General features: G+C 37.0%; 1 protein-coding gene across 1 annotated transcript; it reads left to right on the top strand.

Moving 5' to 3' along the window:
* The first annotated feature begins 55 nt into the window (after positions 1-55).
* LOC106708282 (SID1 transmembrane family member 1) lies at positions 56-16,480 on the top strand. Its single transcript, XM_045682580.1, has 19 exons — positions 56-190; positions 5,871-5,940; positions 6,081-6,177; positions 6,652-6,774; positions 8,089-8,480; positions 8,950-9,033; positions 9,391-9,560; positions 9,900-10,054; positions 10,149-10,283; positions 10,574-10,679; positions 11,044-11,155; positions 11,304-11,486; positions 12,420-12,540; positions 12,758-12,880; positions 13,622-13,738; positions 14,500-14,632; positions 15,384-15,509; positions 15,663-15,741; positions 16,210-16,480. Exons 1-19 carry the CDS (start codon positions 87-89, stop codon positions 16,384-16,386), a joined length of 2,607 nt encoding a protein of 868 aa, XP_045538536.1. The 5' UTR covers positions 56-86; the 3' UTR covers positions 16,387-16,480.
* Positions 16,481-17,780: the final 1,300 nt, after the last annotated feature.

Here is a 17,780-nt window from a genome sequence, read left to right as displayed (position 1 = left end):
TGTAGTAGTGAAATAATATAACTGCAGAAAATAATGCGCTGGATATCACGTTATAAGAGTCTAACCAATTTCTCAAATTAGGCGGTATGGATGCCTTTAAGTTGCTGAAGTTGTATTTATTATTTGTTATTCCTTTTTCTTTATGCCAAGAAAGAAAGAGTGATGGGATAACATTTCATTACAATAATACGTGAGTAATAATGTTCGTTTAAAGTTCTTCATCAAACATAAGTATCTATTTCATGTACTTATCTATTATATGTTGTTGAAATTAGATATGAATTTAGGACATAGGCCTTGATTACAATATAGTAATTGCACAAAGAACAATAGAAAAATAAGAGATGCTAGCTCTCGTTTAAAAATATTTTTTAAAATGCCTCCATTGCTTTTACAATAAAATAAAAAATGAGTAATTTTTAACACATTTAACATATTTAGTAGTAGTATCTTTCTAATAAATATCTATATTGATAAAGTATAATTTCCTGCAGTAGATACATAATATAGTTGAATAAAACTTAAATATTGTTTATCACAGGATATAATAAAGTATTATATGCCTCAGGAAAACATACAGCATTGCTTATGAAGACGCATTGTATACTTAGCTTAAATTTCGCGGTCTTTCGCCGTTGACAGTTGGTATCAGCTACGGTTGGTACTACCTGTGCTGTTGCTATTTCACTCGCCAGCCAGGACGAGGCAGCCGATGTCATTTGCGGAGCTCATAGCGTTGTGTACTTTCGTACAAGGCGGTCGTCACTGTACTCAGTAATAACAAATGTTTAATAGCTAAACATTTACTAGTGTCGAAATTCATAATTCGAATAAAGCATTCTAAAAGCTCTTTCTATTGCTTAAGAGAGTTTAAAATTTCGAAATAGTCCAAAAAGGTAGTAATGGAGCCGTAGAAGAAACCACCGCCGAGATGTCGGGTAAATATTTTACGCCCGCATACAGCATAAGAAGATTCTTCGTGGCAGAGCAGCTCATCTAACAGCGATATAAAAGAAGAGGGGGGCCGACACACAAAACGCAACCAATCGGACCACCCTCACATCGATGTATCTAAACCCAGCGAACCTTGACCAAGGTGCAAAACACTAAATTCCGTAACATGCTTGGTCGCGGAGACCTAGCGTGAGTAGGTATGTCGTGCTAGTCTACCTAGACGACTTCCTTCCGGCCTGTAACGTAGGTGCATCACACCAGCTTTGCGGAGTATTATCTACTAATCGCCGAATTGGCGCAGCCGGGTTGGCGCCAGCGCCTGATCTGTTCTTTCCTGTAACACGCTTTTTCGCGGAGACCTAGCGTGAGTAGGAATGTCGTGCTAGTCTACCTAGACGACTTCTTTCCGGCCTATCTGTTCTTTTCCGTAACATGCTTGGTCGCGGAGACCTTGCATGCGGAGGTATATCGTGCTAGTCTAACTAGACGACTACCTTCTGGTCTATAACGACCCATACAAGTTATGTCTCAGACCGCGGAGGTTGTGTGGCACTTGTATCACCTCAACTGGCGCAGCAACCATCAAATCGGTAACTAACATCGACAAAACACTTATCAAGAAGCAAGAGACAAAGATAAACTATCGCTGCTAATGAACAGTAACCTAGAAGAGATGCAGATATGTTTTACTGCTTAATTGTTACCTGAGGCCAATTAAACCTTAATAGAGAAGATTATTTTACGAGAAAAAGACATAGATAAGTCAAATGGCTGTTAGCAATAGTTGCAAAATTATTTTGGAGCCTATCTACTACAAAAGCGTTGGATATTTCATGCTACTTTGTGAGCACTCCTTTGGAACACTCAGCACCTCTTTTTCGGAGTCTTCTAACAACATACACATCGTAACAAGTTCAAATTCTCAATACATAACCTGTAATTGCCCAACAACGGATATTTTTGATTATTGAAAAAGTTATTCATGACTTAAAGCAATCTTTCCGTCAGTCAAAATAATAATAATAAATGAGTCATCATTACATACTAACCAGACTTGGTTAATTTTTAAGCCGCAAAATCGTCTGTATTCCTTTGACATTGTATACCGTCCAAGCATTATTAACGTTATTGTTTTTCTAAGAAAGAAAGCTGTAACTATGATAATCATCGAATCTTTTCTTCTAATACCTATGGTACATTGCATATTGCACATTTTATTATATACTAGCTTTTACCCGCGACTCCGTCCGCGCGGTATAAAAAAAAAAAAATATATATATAAAACAGGGTAAAAAATTATCCTATGTCCGTTTCCTGGTTCTAAGCTACCTGCCCATCAATTTTCAGTCAAATCGATTCAGCCGTTCTTGAGTTATAAATAGTGTAACTAACGCGACTTTCTTTTATATATATAGATAGATATAAGATATAGATTAAAGTTTAAAGTGACATAATATACTGAATCCAATTATACAAAACCTAATTACACTTAATTTAAATAAAATATGAAAACTAAAATATGTCATTAAAAGGTGTCCCTTCAGGCAAGGTTCCAAAGATACTGGCATGCATATATATTACATTGGACATAGCTTTTAAGGTATAAAGTTATTGGATTATAGAAGTAGTTGTCATTTCTTGAGAACAAATATCACAGAATACATCATAATTCAATGATAATATTTTATAATTAACCAAAAGAGGCTTTGGTCATTATGGAAGATATTGAACATAGCAGTTATGAAAAGTATGAATTGAAGTGAAAATAAAATAGATGATAGAGGATGATAAAGGAAGCAAATGACTAGAACATGCTAACCAACATTGATTTCTCAATTTATTATAAAAAGAGTTCAGAAAACAGATTGCCGTTAAATGCACTTAGTAGCGTACCAATTCAAGCTTAAGATTTTTTTTATATGAGAAGATTCCACAAATAAGGTATACCTTATAGTGATGAAGGAGCATCTCGCTACATATAACCATTCTTAATGAAAAATAAATGTTTTCCATAAAAATCCTTATAGTTCCTTAACTCAAAAGATTACAATTGAGATATATACTGTTACACTATAGTAAACATGGAGGATATGTAAAAATGTATGAAGAAGAAAGATATGTAGTGAAGAGAGATAAGAAAGACAACAATATGTATGAACAAAGAGAATAATAAAGTTAAAAAAAAGGAAGTTTTGTTTTGGAAAGCTTAAATCAATTCAGATATAAATCAAGTATGGAATAAATGAAGTTGACGTGCAATCTTGTTTATAAGTTGTATATATATTTACAATATTTTACAGCAGCAGCAGCAGCAGGGGCCCGAACCCTAACGCACTGAAACCCATTTCAGTGACTGGATTCATTTGACTCCAACGGTATTTTCTTATTCACAATATACTATCATCTTCTTGCCACATCCAGGATGGTATGAGGAGGCCTCAACTAACCAATATATTCAACCATGTGCTGCGACTGTGATAAACAGACAATGACAATACCAATACCTTGGAGAATACAGCGTTTCACCTGCTTCGGGAGATGAGTTCAGTTTAACACTAACAAAAACATTTTGTTACTTATTGATATTCGATGTTCTGCTGACAACGGAGAGAACATTTTGCTGTTATAAACTATCAGCCTTCGAATTAAACACTGATATTGACGTCAACAGCAAGCTGTATGAAATCTTTCTTTACACTGTGCTAAAAGTATATTATGTCACTCCATGTCAAATTCTGATAGGGCTATAATGAATCATTCAAACAAGTTTTTAAAGCCATTCTAGTTAGATTAGTCTATTTATTTGAATTTGGATCCAATCTAATAATTTGAATCGCATTCTTGCACTGACCATCTATCTAGATTCGAATCTAGAATTTAGAACTGATACTTGGTTCTGACCACTATAAGACATTGTTCAAGGTTTGTTGTATGATTATCTTATTTTTTTTTTTTTTTCTTGTGTGTTTCTGAATGAATTTTTTACCACCGTGCAACACGAATAAAGACGCATCACATAGTCAATCATTGGGTCTTCAGAAACATCATTTCAAACGACAGTTTAACAATTGAAATTCTATCTAGGACTTCCTCAGTCACAATAGTCTTTAAAGAGAAATCCATCAGGAAAATAGTAACTTAACAAGACCCGACCTTAATGGTTAGGTTCTAAACGATTATAACAATATAGACTTAAGCTATCTGACCCGGTGGTCATAAGTAAAACTGGAACACCAACCATCCCAATGGTTCACTAGCTCCCTTACTTTGTACCATTTCCTGTATCTGTGTCGTGGCTCGATGTAGGTTTAACATATATCAGTTTCCAATCAAGACTTTAAGTTACGTAGGTGGTATTTTTTATGTATAAATTAATTTTAACTCTTACTCAGATGTGTAACTTTTTTTTCAGTTGTAACGTGTTCATTAAGCTGTTTTTTTTAGAAAAACAACCATGCAATTAATCATCATAGCGTTGTGTTTTACATGTATTTCACCAGCAGATAACAAACACATCGTCTTCATAAGCAATGCTGTATGTTTTCCTGAGGCATATAATATGACGGTTTTACATTACAATAAAACCGATATTATGTGCCGAGAAAACATACAGCATTGCCAGAAGTTCTTCCTGGTGAAGACGACTATGAGCTCCGCAAATGACATCGGCTGCCTCGTCCTGGCTGGCGAGTGAAATAGCAACAGCACAGGTAGTACCAACCGTAGCTGATACCAACTGTCAACGGCGAAAGACCGCGAAATTTAAGCTAAGTATACAATGCGTCTTCATAAGCAATGCTGTATGTTTTCTCGGCACATAATATCGGTTTTATTGTAATGTAAAACCGTCATATTGAATAATGTTAAAATATGTTGAAAGGCAGATGACATAGAATTTAATATATTCTAGTTGGTGAAAGCTTACAGTGCATTCCAATGTAAAACCTAAAGTTTGGAAACAAAAAAAGTTTAATAATTAAGTAATAGTATTAGTAAAATCTCTGCATTAGCGCAGTTACATTCTATAAATGCGCCGCACATACTGAAATCACAACAAAACATTTTGGTGCAATATGGAAATTTCCTACCGGGATTAACAACATCATGAAAAAATATATTAGACTGTATTGTTATTGAAATGTTTAATTTTCTTTTTTCTATCTAAATTTCTTTAATTAGAAATTTTTTATGCTTCTAGTTAACTACATACAAAGTAAATAAATAATATTTAATTGATAAAGAGTCAATGACCATTTAACATGAACAATAAATTGTATATTGTGTTTTTAACCTTTAAACAACTAATACAAAATGGATACAAAGAAGTTATCATTTTTTTCTTACTATGTTGCGTATTGTCTAATATATAAAATTCTCGTGTCACAGTTTTCGTTCCCGTACTCCTCCGAAACGGCTTGACCGATTCTCATGAAATTTTGTGAGCATATTCAGTAGGTCTGAGAATCGGCCAACATCTATTTTTCCTTTTTTTTGTTTTTTTTAATAATAAAATTTAATTAGTATCCTATGTGTACTTTCAGACTATGTTCTACACATCTATACCAAATTTTATAAAGATCCATTGAGCCGTTAGGAGATACCTTTCTACCTCGCACAGCCGCGTTGTGGAATACACTGTCCTCAGCGGTACTTCTAAACAGTTACGACTTAGGGACCTTCAAGAAAAGAGTATACCTTCTTTAAAAGCTTGCAACGCATCTGCGATTCCTCTGGTGTCGCGGATGTCCATGGATGTCGGATCAAATAACTTTAGGCGGTCTGTTGCTTGTTTGCCCCCATCTTCATAAAATACCTTCTAACATCCATCCATCTAAACATTCACATTTATAATATTATATAGTAACAATGAATTCTAAAGTACTGGATTAATTTCTAAAATTCATATTTTGTTACAGGTACATGTATGGTGTTACATACGTTGTAAATGTTAGTAAAAATGATGAGTACATTATGGAGTTTGCCGGGGTGAGTCTGAGAATTACAATTCACAATTTATATTAAAAAGAATCTTCTTATAATGCACATAAGATTCAAAATATGAGGATACACATATTAGAAATATGATTGTTAAGTATTCTTTCAAATTTGAATGTTATATTTACAAGGATCAAGATGCATATGACACTCCAGCGCGTGTGACTGTGGCAAGCGACTTTGCCAATGGCACCTATCCGTTATTCATTACTGCAAGACAACAAAAAGGTAAAAAAAGACATTTAAATTTATTCTAAGTAAAAGGAACTTACAGATTATGACTTATTAAGTGATCACTTTCTTTCTTTATCTTAAAATTACACGTTCAATTTAAATTGAATGTTTTCTGTTTGTTTTTGTTTAATATAAAATGCTGTGTCCTTTTTAGCCGAGTGACTCAGTATGTTATATTTTTAACTTGTTTTGTAAAGTTTTTTGTTTATGTGGGTATGTATGTAAGTTCCATTGCGAAAGAATGAACCGATTTTGACTAGTACAGTGTTTGATTTGTGTTCTACCTGTGACTATCATAGTTAAGTTTTTTTTTTAATTAATAAATAGTTTTTAACTTTTTAAAACTACCTTCATTAAACCTTATTTACTAGTTCTCTCAAGTTAGTTGGGTTTAATCTTGTAATCTCATGTACTGCTTGGGTTTCGTAACTAGGTTCGTATGACGTAATCAATGTCTGTTGTTGGCAGGGGTGTTCTCATGGCAGCTGCCGATGCTGGTGCAGACACCAATCCAGCTGGAACAGTTTAGCAACATATCTCGTACACTTTGCCCACATAACAACATATTTTCACAGGACGAGGACACGTGTGGTGAGATAGAAGTATACTACTGGTTATTTAGAATAGGAAAAAAATATTTTTCACCTCTTAATACCATAGTAAAATAGATATTTATAAAATTTTCATACTGTTATAATAAGCAACAATAAAATCTTCCAAGTTAAGTTAAAATATTTACAAGTAAACGAAAAAAAAGTTCAGTTGCAATCGCAAAGTGAATCAATCTTGTGAAAGTTATTAGTTACCTAAAGTGCTATGAAAAACGTTTTATCGCTATCGTGGATTTGTTTTGTAAATTCAGCAATACCGAACAATCGTGTTTATGAAATACTAGCTGTCGCCCGCAACTCCGTCCGCGCGGAATTAAAAAAAAACTTTGTTAGTAGCCTATGTGTTCTTCCAGATTACGCTCTACATTTATGCCAAATTTCATCAAGATCCGTTAAGCTGTTCCGGAGATATCTTCAAACAAACAACCATCCATCAAAACATTCCCATTTATAATATTAGTAATTAGTAAGATCTGCGATTATTTTAGTAAATACTCAACATCTAATTATTAGTAAGGATAGACGACGAGATACGTAAAGAACAGTTTACACTAGCGAGACATTAAAGCTTCTCTTAGTAATGCGATTTGAATAGTTATGGAGTAGATTATTTTATAGGTTTTTATTACGTTAAAGAGCTTTTCGAGCTGTTAATATTGTTGTTTTCTGTTTGTTCAATGCCGCTTAGTGAAAGGAGATAGAGTCTACTGTCCACCTCTGATACGTATGACTCAAATTATGTTTACACGCGTTTCATATAAATTGCTCTAATTAATTCTAAATATATACTAGATTTTGACCGCGACTACGTCCGCGCGGAAATAAAAAAACTTGTTAAGTAGCCTATGTGTTCTTCCAGATAATGTTTTATATGTATGCCAAATTTAATCGAGATATATGCAGCCGTTCTGGAGATACATTGTAACAAATATCCAAACATTAAAACTTTTGCATTTATAATATTAGAGGATAAAATAGGTTATTTATTATTTAAAATTGCTAATTAGAAAGTTTGCAAGATTTATAATAGTTTGGTTTCATAGTAAGTTAAAAAAGAAAGTTTCATAAAGAAATAATATTAATATTGTTGTATGTGTACGCACCCTTAAAACGCCTAATAATTATTACGTAAATAGGACATAAATATTTTTTGATACATTTAAGTTTTAGTGCAAAATGAATAAAAAAAACAATTCCTTAAATTTAAAGTTATTTTTATAAAACATAAAACGCTCAAAATGCATCATTTTACAGATAATTAACGAAGATATTAAAAATATAAATTTGTTTATAGACTTAACAACGCTACCGCCACCTATCGTACATCTGACAACATCGTCACCTGATCCAATCAGTGTTACCATTGTGGTGGAAACTGTTAAAGATTTCTACATAAAATTAAACAAAGAGACATATTTAAACAGTACACCAAGTCAACCGAAATATTACTTCTATCCATTTGATCAGGAACCAAATAAGATAGTAGATTTAACAACACAAAGTATTAAAAAAAAGTATATGTGTAATAAAGAATTGGATGATGCAGAGAAGAGAAAACTGGACAGATATTTCGTACAGAGTAATATGGAACGAAGTTATGGCTGGTTTTCGAGGCCTAAAAGTGTCATCGTGATGATAGAATCGGATGATGATATTTGCGCAGTTATTTCGATACAAAATATATCTGTGAGTTGTAGTTTTTTTATATTATAAGATGGCAAATGTATAAATGGCATCCTGAATTCGATTTGATAGTGAAAAGATAGACAAAGTCATCAGTTAATGCAGTAAATTCACCTTTAATCGATGAAGGAAGGGACAAAATCTCCTCAGAATCTCTTATAAGAAAAGGGTAGGAAAGGGAAGGGGACTAAAATTAAGCCTAATAGTTTTTATAATGATAATTTTTAATTAAGTTTTTGGATTCTTCATAATTATTTACAACTAGCTTTTACCCGCGACTCCGTGAGCGCGGAATAAAAAATAGAAAACGGGGTAAAAATTATCCTATGTCCGTTTCCTGGTTCTAAGCTACCTGCCCACCAATTTTCACTCAAATCGATTCAGCCGTTCTTGAGTTATAAATAGTGTAACTAACACGACTTTCTTTTATATATATAGATTTTGTATTACTTTCTGTATGAAACATTTTCAGTGTCCTGTATTTGATAACGAGAGAGATATATTGTACGATGGGTACTATTTGACTATGACGAGAAGGGGCGGGATTACATTGACGGTAAGGAATTCTCGTATTAAGTTCGGTCGAACTGGGATAGCGAGAGTTCAAGAGATCGTGACATTTCTCGCTTATAGAGGTTTCTTTCTTGTCTAAGTTTCTCGCGTATCCAAGTTCGATTCTTTACGTTTTGAAAAGGTGATTTCCGAATAGTCCCCTCGGGACAATACTTTAATTTTCTTTACTTAAAATCTTATTAAACTGATCTTGTGTTTGTATACCTATCTAGTAATATGTAAGTGTTTTTTTTATATAGTTTTATTTTGAAGCGTCCATTTTGGAACTTCTTGTCAATACTCTGTCCGTATCTCTTAGTACGTTTTTAATTGACAATATCTTCTCTATGTCCACATACAGCAAGACACGTTCCCATTAGGTTTCTACATAGTGTTCATAGTGAAGACGTCGGATGCGGATTGCACCGCGGTGACTGGCAATGCCACACTGCCACGCATGGCACGCATGCTCGGGTGGCATGACTCTAACATCAACGTGACGTCAGCTGACGGCAGACTGAAGCAGTTCAAGTAAGTATACAACGGAACAGCTACACAAGCGTTTCGTCTGACAAATAAATATGCTAGAAACTAAATTTTTTCTGTTCTCTTACCAACAATTTTTTTGATAAAGAAATGATGGAATTGTGACAAGGGAGGGGGAGCAAGCAGAGAATCTTGTTCCTGTACGTCCTCTTCTTTTTCTGACGTCTGGGCAACAGTCCCTTTGCTTTTGTAACAAATTCAAGTGGTCGTTGACTCGTTTTTCAACTTCTTAAAAAAAACTAACGCCTTCAATACTTTCACACACGTAGAAAAATCACGTTTAATTCTCCAACTGTTTGCTATAAAGAAGTATATTTGTTGTAGGTTCAAGATAATCCAGACGATATCGTACCACGAGTACGTTGTGGCGGCGGTGGCTGCGCTCTGCTTCTTTCTCTCCTTCTACGTAGCCTTCCTCATCGCTCTCGTCTTCCAGAGGAAGAAAACACCTGACTCCATAGTCACCAGCCAGAGTGAAGGTAGTCTGCGATTTCATTTCACACTAAGTTAAACGTATAAAAGCCTTAGCTGTGTTATCAACGCTTTCTAAGTTACCCTACATTTTATTTTTAGAAGGTAGAATAGCTACTATTTTACCCCGCGGCAGTAAAGAACCGTTGGCAAGACGAAGACGAACTGTAAACACGTCTGAAGGCAGCGGTAGCTATCATCAGAATGCGGCCGAAGACGCTCAGCCAATAATAACTGGTGAGTCTAAAATAAAAATCTTTATCTGCCTACATTGTTTCTTCGTTTGAAGTATTTTCCAGCAACTTTTTTTAGACTTATGTATGTCTCTTGATATACCAGTCTATAGAATAACGGTATTTTAAAGATAATTGTCTCATACCTTTAAATCGAAAATCAGTAATTCAGTCAATTGTCATTCAGTCAGTCAATTATCATTCAGTCAGTCAATCATCATTCAGTCAATTACTGCAATGAGGTAAAGTTTCGGTGTTTTGACTAAATATCTTTGTGATATTTTCTCACTCTAGACCGTAGCTCCAGTTCAGATACGGAATCTGACTTTGAAGACACGGCGACATTGGAAAATGGTGATTATCACCAGAGTGGTAGATTATGTGTGGCAAATCTTTCTAGGTAAGATATTCTATTCACTAAAATAAATATAGTTTTTTTATATATTTATCTTTGTTTATTAACGTGGGCCTAAAATGCAACCTTGAGGTACACCTTACTTTATGATTAAAATACATGTTCTAACTTTTAAAATATCGTATTTATTATGTTTTGTATTGTTCTAAATATTAAAAGAAACTATTTAGATATGTTTTATTAACTGCTTGGTAATTTTAAATTCATTATAAACGTGATAAAGTATATCAAAGGCTATGCATAAATCTACTAGAATAAAAAATGATGTTTACTTAGCTATATTAACATTAATACTTGAAACTATTCGCGTTTTAGTGATTTTTTTCCATATTCTTCTTATATGTGACAGATGTCGCCCGCGTGTACTGTCTGCTCGCTCCAAGATGTATTTATGGAATGTGCTGACTGTGGCCATCTTCTACACGCTGCCTGTCGTACAGCTTGTCGTCACTTACCAACGAGTAAGTGACAGCTTCACCTCACCATTGTGTCACATATATGACTCCATGACTATCAGAGTGATGTTGTCGTGTTAAAAGTTTAACAAAAGACTTCATCAATATTTGGATCACTGGACGATGGATTCATGGATTTTATTTTGTGGTACAGTTGCTGAACCAGTCCGGAAACCAGGACCTGTGTTACTTCAACTTTTTGTGCGCCCACCCCCTGCTGGTGCTCTCGGACTTCAACCACGTGTACTCCAACCTGGGCTATGTGCTGCTCGGCGCTCTCTTCCTGCTGCAGGTGTGGCGACGTCACCAGCGGCATCGCGCTGACACCGCGCGAGAGGTACGACACGTCACGTCCCACTGCACGACACGACACGTCCCACTGCACGACACGACACGTCCCACTGCACGACACGACACGTCCCACTGCACGACACGACACGTCCCACTGCACCACACGACACGCCCCGCTGCACGACACGACACGTCCCACTGCACGACACGACACGTCCCACTGCACGACACGACACGTCCCACTGCACGACACGACACGTCCCACTGCACGACACGACACGTCCCACTGCACCACACGACACGTCCCACTGCACGACACGACACGTCCCACTGCACGACACGACACGTCCCACTGCACCACACGACACGCCCCGCTGCACGACACGACACGCCCCGCTGCACGACACGACACGTCCCACTGCACGACACGACACGTCCCACTGCACGACACGACATGTCCCACTGTACGACACCACACGTCCCACTGCACGACACGACACGTCCCACTGCACGACACGACACGTCCCACTGTACGACACGACACGCCCCGCTGCACGACACGACACGTCTCACAACACGACACGTCCCACTGCACGACACGACACGTCCCACTGCACGACACGACACGCCCCGCCGCACGACACGACACGTCCCACTGTACGACACGACACGCCCCGCTGCACGACACGACACGTCTCACAACACGACACGTCCCACTGCACGACACGACACGTCCCACTGCACGACACGACACGCCCCGCTGCACGACACGACACGCCCCGCTGCACGACACGACACGTCCCACTGCACGACACGACACGTCCCACTGCACGACACGACACGCCCCGCTGCACGACACGACACGTCTCACGACACGACACCACACATCCCACTGAACCTCTCTACGTCCAACCGAACCACATGCCATCAGAAATGTTTGTAGTAGAAGGGATCCCTAAATGAATATGTACTGTTGCAGAAGGAGATGGGCATCCCGCAGCACTTCGGGCTGCTGTACGCGATGGGTGTGGCGCTGGTGAGCGAGGGTCTGCTCTCTGCCGCGTACCATGTCTGCCCCAACAGCATGAACTTCCAGTTCGGTACGTCTCCTGATACTAACATTAACGTCACTGACAATTTCTGTTACAGTGCACAAAATAGTTCAAGAGAGACGAAAGTGGGCTATATTTATTGCTAACTGTACAATATAGATAAGCAAAATAGTAGGTTGTTAATCTGAGAACAAAGATGTGTGAAAAATGGTGAACCTGAATTCAGAAGAAATTTGACTTAAGTAACTGTTTCCATTGTACACAGACACGTCGTTCATGTACGTGACGTCGGTGCTCTGTATGGTGAAGATCTACCAGGCGAGACATCCAGATATAAATGCGCGCGCGCACGCGACATTCGGTGTGCTCGCACTCATCATCTTTATAGGTATGATCATCAACTTCATCATATCGACATTATGTTTAATTGACTTTTTTACATTATTACTAGCTTTTACCCGCGACTCCGTCCGCGCGTAATAAAAAAATGCACACAAGATAAAAAAGTTCCTATGTCCGTCTAGTTCTAAGCTACCTTCCCATCAATTTTCAGCTAAATCAGTTCGACCGATCTTGAGTTATAAATAGTGTAACTAACACGACTTTCTTTTATATATATAGATAGATAACATTGGTAGACGTCAGCAACAACATCAGTTGCACGAATTGTCCTCGCTCAGTGAAATACCACGACCTTACAGAAGACAGACGTCAAGTGGAAGTAATTCCAAGTACAGTCTGATGAGTGTGGTGATGGAGGACTCATTTTAGTCCTCTTCACCTTCCCACTCCTTTTCTTATGAGGAAAAGATGAGAAGGGGGTGTGGATTTGATGGAGGAGATGCATAGGAAGGTTAAATATTTTTTTGTACGTCTTCTTCGTCGATTGAAGGTAGACAACGCATCTGTAATTGCGAATGTCTATGGGCAGCGGTTGCTTCGCCATTTCGGCGAATTCGTGTGACCGCTTGCTCGTTTGCCACCTTGTTATATAAAAAATTAAATATATTAATGAAAAGAAAAAAAGTGTGGAGTAAATAAAAGGGCGAAAAAATGTCCTCTCTATTGACTATTTCCTTATAATTTAACGTAGATTCATTTATAAATGTTAACATAATATTTGCTATAGGTCTGGTGGGAGTGTTAAACGCCAACTTCTACTTCTGGGTGGGGTTCACGGTGTTACATCTCTTCACCTGTCTCGTGATGACCTTCCAGATATACTATCTCGGCAGGTTCAGGTTTGGTAAGTTATATGTACTTCGTTGTGTATTTATTTACTTAACTATTAGCGCCATCTACAATCACTCTAATTATAACTATTTATATATCTTCATCATCATCAGCTCATATACGTCCCCACTGAGGGGTTCGGAGCCTACCCCAAGTAAGGGGTGACTAGGTCATAGTCAACACTGGCCAAGTGCGGGTTGACTTCACACATATCATTGAATTTCTTCTCTGATATGTGCAGCATCACGATGTTTTTCTTCATCGTAAGAACGTCGGATAAATGTACATATGTAAATCAAAAAACACATTAGTACATGGCGGGATTCGAACCCAGGACCTGCAGATTGCAAGTCAAGTGCTTAACCCCTGAGCCACCGATGCTCTCGGATATATATCTTACTAATTATAAATGCGAAAGTTTAGATCAGGGATCCCTAAACTATTTAGGACAAGTGACCCCCCTTTTCCAAAATGTACTGTTATCTCAGACCCCCCCCTATGGGCAAATTATCTACTTTTAAGATTATTATTTTTTTCATTCTGACTTAAGTCAATAGAAGACAGAGTGAGAATTAGCAATGCTTTAAGTTCGATATACACCACTTTGGGAATGTATGGATGGATGGATGGATGTTTTTTTTTTAATGTTTGGTATCTTCAGAACGGTTCAACGGATCACGATGAAATTAAGCACACATATAGAACATAGTCTGAAAGAACACATAAGCTACTATTTAAGTTTTTTTTTTTAAATGATTACTTTATGTACACTAGACTGTGGTGTGTTGTGTCGTGCGGTGCGCGAGGTGGCGCTGCGGCCGCGTGCTGCTGTGACACCGGCGCGCTGCGGTCGCTGTGTGCTGCTGCTTCTCGCTAACTTCGCCAATTGGGCACTCGCTGCTTACGGGTACAATACACATATATCTTACTAATATTACAGATACAAATATATGGATGGATGGATGTTTGAACGTATCTCCGCAGGCTCAACAGATCTTGTGAAATTTTGCGTAGATGTAGAACATAGTCTGGAAGAATACGTAGGCTATTGTTTTTTTAATTCCGAGCAGACGAAGTCACGGGTGATAACTAGTTTATATATATAAAAGAGTTGTGTTAGCTGATAATTGGGGAAGAGAGCTTAGAACCAGGAGATGGACATTTTTATCCCGTTTTCTTGAGGCGTGACGTAAAAAGTTTTTTTTTTTAAGTTTGTGTAGATTCTCGGTTGAATATTAGTATCTAATATACTATGCGTTATCACTAATAATGTGCTAGTCAATTAACTAGATTGAGAACACCAAAAATATCTACTTTATAGATCTATTGATGATTGAGATTTGATATACAGTGTAAACTCTTTATAACGAAACTCAAGGGACTGAGAATTTTTTGTCGTTATAGAGAGTTATCGTTATATGGAGTGAACAAAAAACAACCAAATTAACAAGATAACATAATATATTTACCGTCTACAAATATGAACACATTTCTTCGTAATAGAGAATGGGTTATCGCTATAAAGAGTGTTTCAATATGTGGGTTTTAACGCAAACCAACCAAGTTGGGTTCACTTCAACGTTACAGGGAGTGTTGTTATAAAGGATAACGTTATAAAGAGTTTAAACTGTATTTAAAAATTTATTTTCTATGTGTAGCGTGGCTCAGCACAGTCGTGACTTCGCATCACATCTGCTTCTTGTGCTTATGAGCAACCTGTTCCTCTACACGCTCTTCTACATCGCCATGAAGTTATTGCACCGGGAGTCCATACGTTGGTACAGGTGAGGTGCATTACCGACATATTACGTGTTAGTTTCGTTTGAATATAGATGGCGTTGCTTTCAATTTTAAATTACATTTAAAAATTTAGGTTTGTATTTTCGATACTAGATGGCGCTTTTATTAATTGTCAAATTTTTTAAACTACCCTCCAGTTGGGTGTTCATCGCGCTGACCTACTCGGTGTGGTTTGGATCTAGTTACTTCTATCTGGATCTTAGCACCAACTGGGCAGTGAGTATATAATTTGAATTGTTTTTTTTTATACTAGCTGTCTCCCGCAGCTTTGTACGAATAAACAAACTTAATTTGTAGCCTATGTGTTCTTCCAGACTATGCTCTACTTCTATGTCATATTTCATCGAGATCCATAGACATTTTGGAGATACCTTGTAATATCCATCCATCTAAACATTCGCATCTATATATATAAAAGAAAGTTGTGTTAGTTACACTATTTATAACTCAAGAACGGCTGAATCGATTTGACTGAAAATTGGTGGGCAGGTAGCTTAGAACCAGGAAACGGACATAGGATAATTTTTACCCCGTTTTCTATTTTTTGTTCCGCGCGGACGGAGTCGAGGTAAAAGCTAGTTTATAATATTAGTTAGATTATTGAAGTCTATTCTAAATGAAAGGTTCAGTTATATAAGTGACAATTACTAAGAGTGTGTTAACAATCGTGGTGTTACCATTCAGTTGACACCAGCGCAGTCTCGGCAAAGCAACCGCGTGTGCTCGCTGTTGGAGCTGTACGACTCTCACGATGTGTGGCACTTCCTCTCAGCCACCGCCATGTTCTTCTCCTTCAACATGTACCTCACCATTGACGACAACCTCGCTGACGTTCCCCGTACTGACATCATGGTCTTCTAGACAACTCTCGGTCTACTCGACACTGTATACTGGAAAGACATGTGGTCTACTAGACAAGTATATGGTCTACTAAATTATGACATGGTCTACTAGATTGCGGTAGAATAGAATGGGATATGGTCTACTGGACTTCCACGTGGTCTAGTAGACAAGCATAAGGTCTACTGGACTTCCACGTGGTCTAGTAGACAAGCATAAGGTCTACTGGACTTCCACGTGGTCTAGTAGACAAGCATAAGGTCTACTGGACTTCCACGTGGTCTAGTAGACAAGCATAAGGTCTACTGGACTGCCACGTGGTCTAGTAGATAAGCATATGGTCTACTAAATTATGACATGGTCTAGTAGATTGTGGCACGGTATACTAGATGAGGATAAGGTCTACTGGACTTCCACGTGGTCTACTAGACTAGCATAAGGTCTACTCGACTGCCATGTGGTCTAGTAGACAAGCATAAGGTCTACTCGACTGCCACGTGGTCTAGTAGATAAGCATATGGTCTTCTAAATTATGACATGGTCTACTAGATTGTGGCATGGTATACTAGATGAGGATAAGGTCTACTGGACTTCCACGTGGTCTACTAGACAAGCATAAGGTCTACTCGACTGCCATGTGGTCTAGTAGATAAGCATATGGTCTACTAAATTATGACATGGTCTACTAGATTGCGGCATGGTCTACTAGATTGGGATATGGTCTACTCGACTGTCATTTGGCCTAGTAGACAAGCATATGGTCTACTAGATAACAAAATTTGAATATGGTCTTCTAGACCGTGCTGTTAAAAATATTGTTCTTTGAAATATTATAAAAAATATAGACATTGGTAAAGGGTTAAATGATCTCAAAATTGTTACAAATTGATACATTTTCGCTTGTTCATTTGTCATATGACCGTCGTTAACTCGTCATCAACGCGTGTACGACGCGTTGTGGTTCATAATATAAGGCAATAAATTCTTCAAACTTCAAAGATATTAAAGTATATTAAATAAAGAGGTGATAATTATTGAAGCCTTATTAAATAATAAAGAATTATATGATTATAGAATTTAGTCCATTATATATTTTAAATAATAAAATTGATTTAATATTTATTTAATTTGGTGATTTAGTTTAATGAAATTATTCTAGAAATAGTGTATTTTTTTCCTTTTTTATATATATTATTATTCGATTTTTCCAATCATTTTTATTAGTTTGATTTTAATATATTTAATAGATAAAAGGAATTAATATATTTCATTTTTTGACTCGAAAACTTTAGATTGTAATGTATTTTTATGTATATATAGTGATATTAAATTTCTTAGAATATTATATATATGTAATCGTGGGTATCTGAGACCTAAATACCAATTTAAAATATATTTTTTATATATCCAAAGGT

This window comes from Papilio machaon, chromosome 19 (genome assembly GCF_912999745.1).
Source record: "Papilio machaon chromosome 19, ilPapMach1.1, whole genome shotgun sequence".
NCBI lineage: Eukaryota > Metazoa > Arthropoda > Insecta > Lepidoptera > Papilionidae > Papilio > Papilio machaon.
This window is presented reverse-complemented; position numbering and strand designations above follow the sequence as displayed.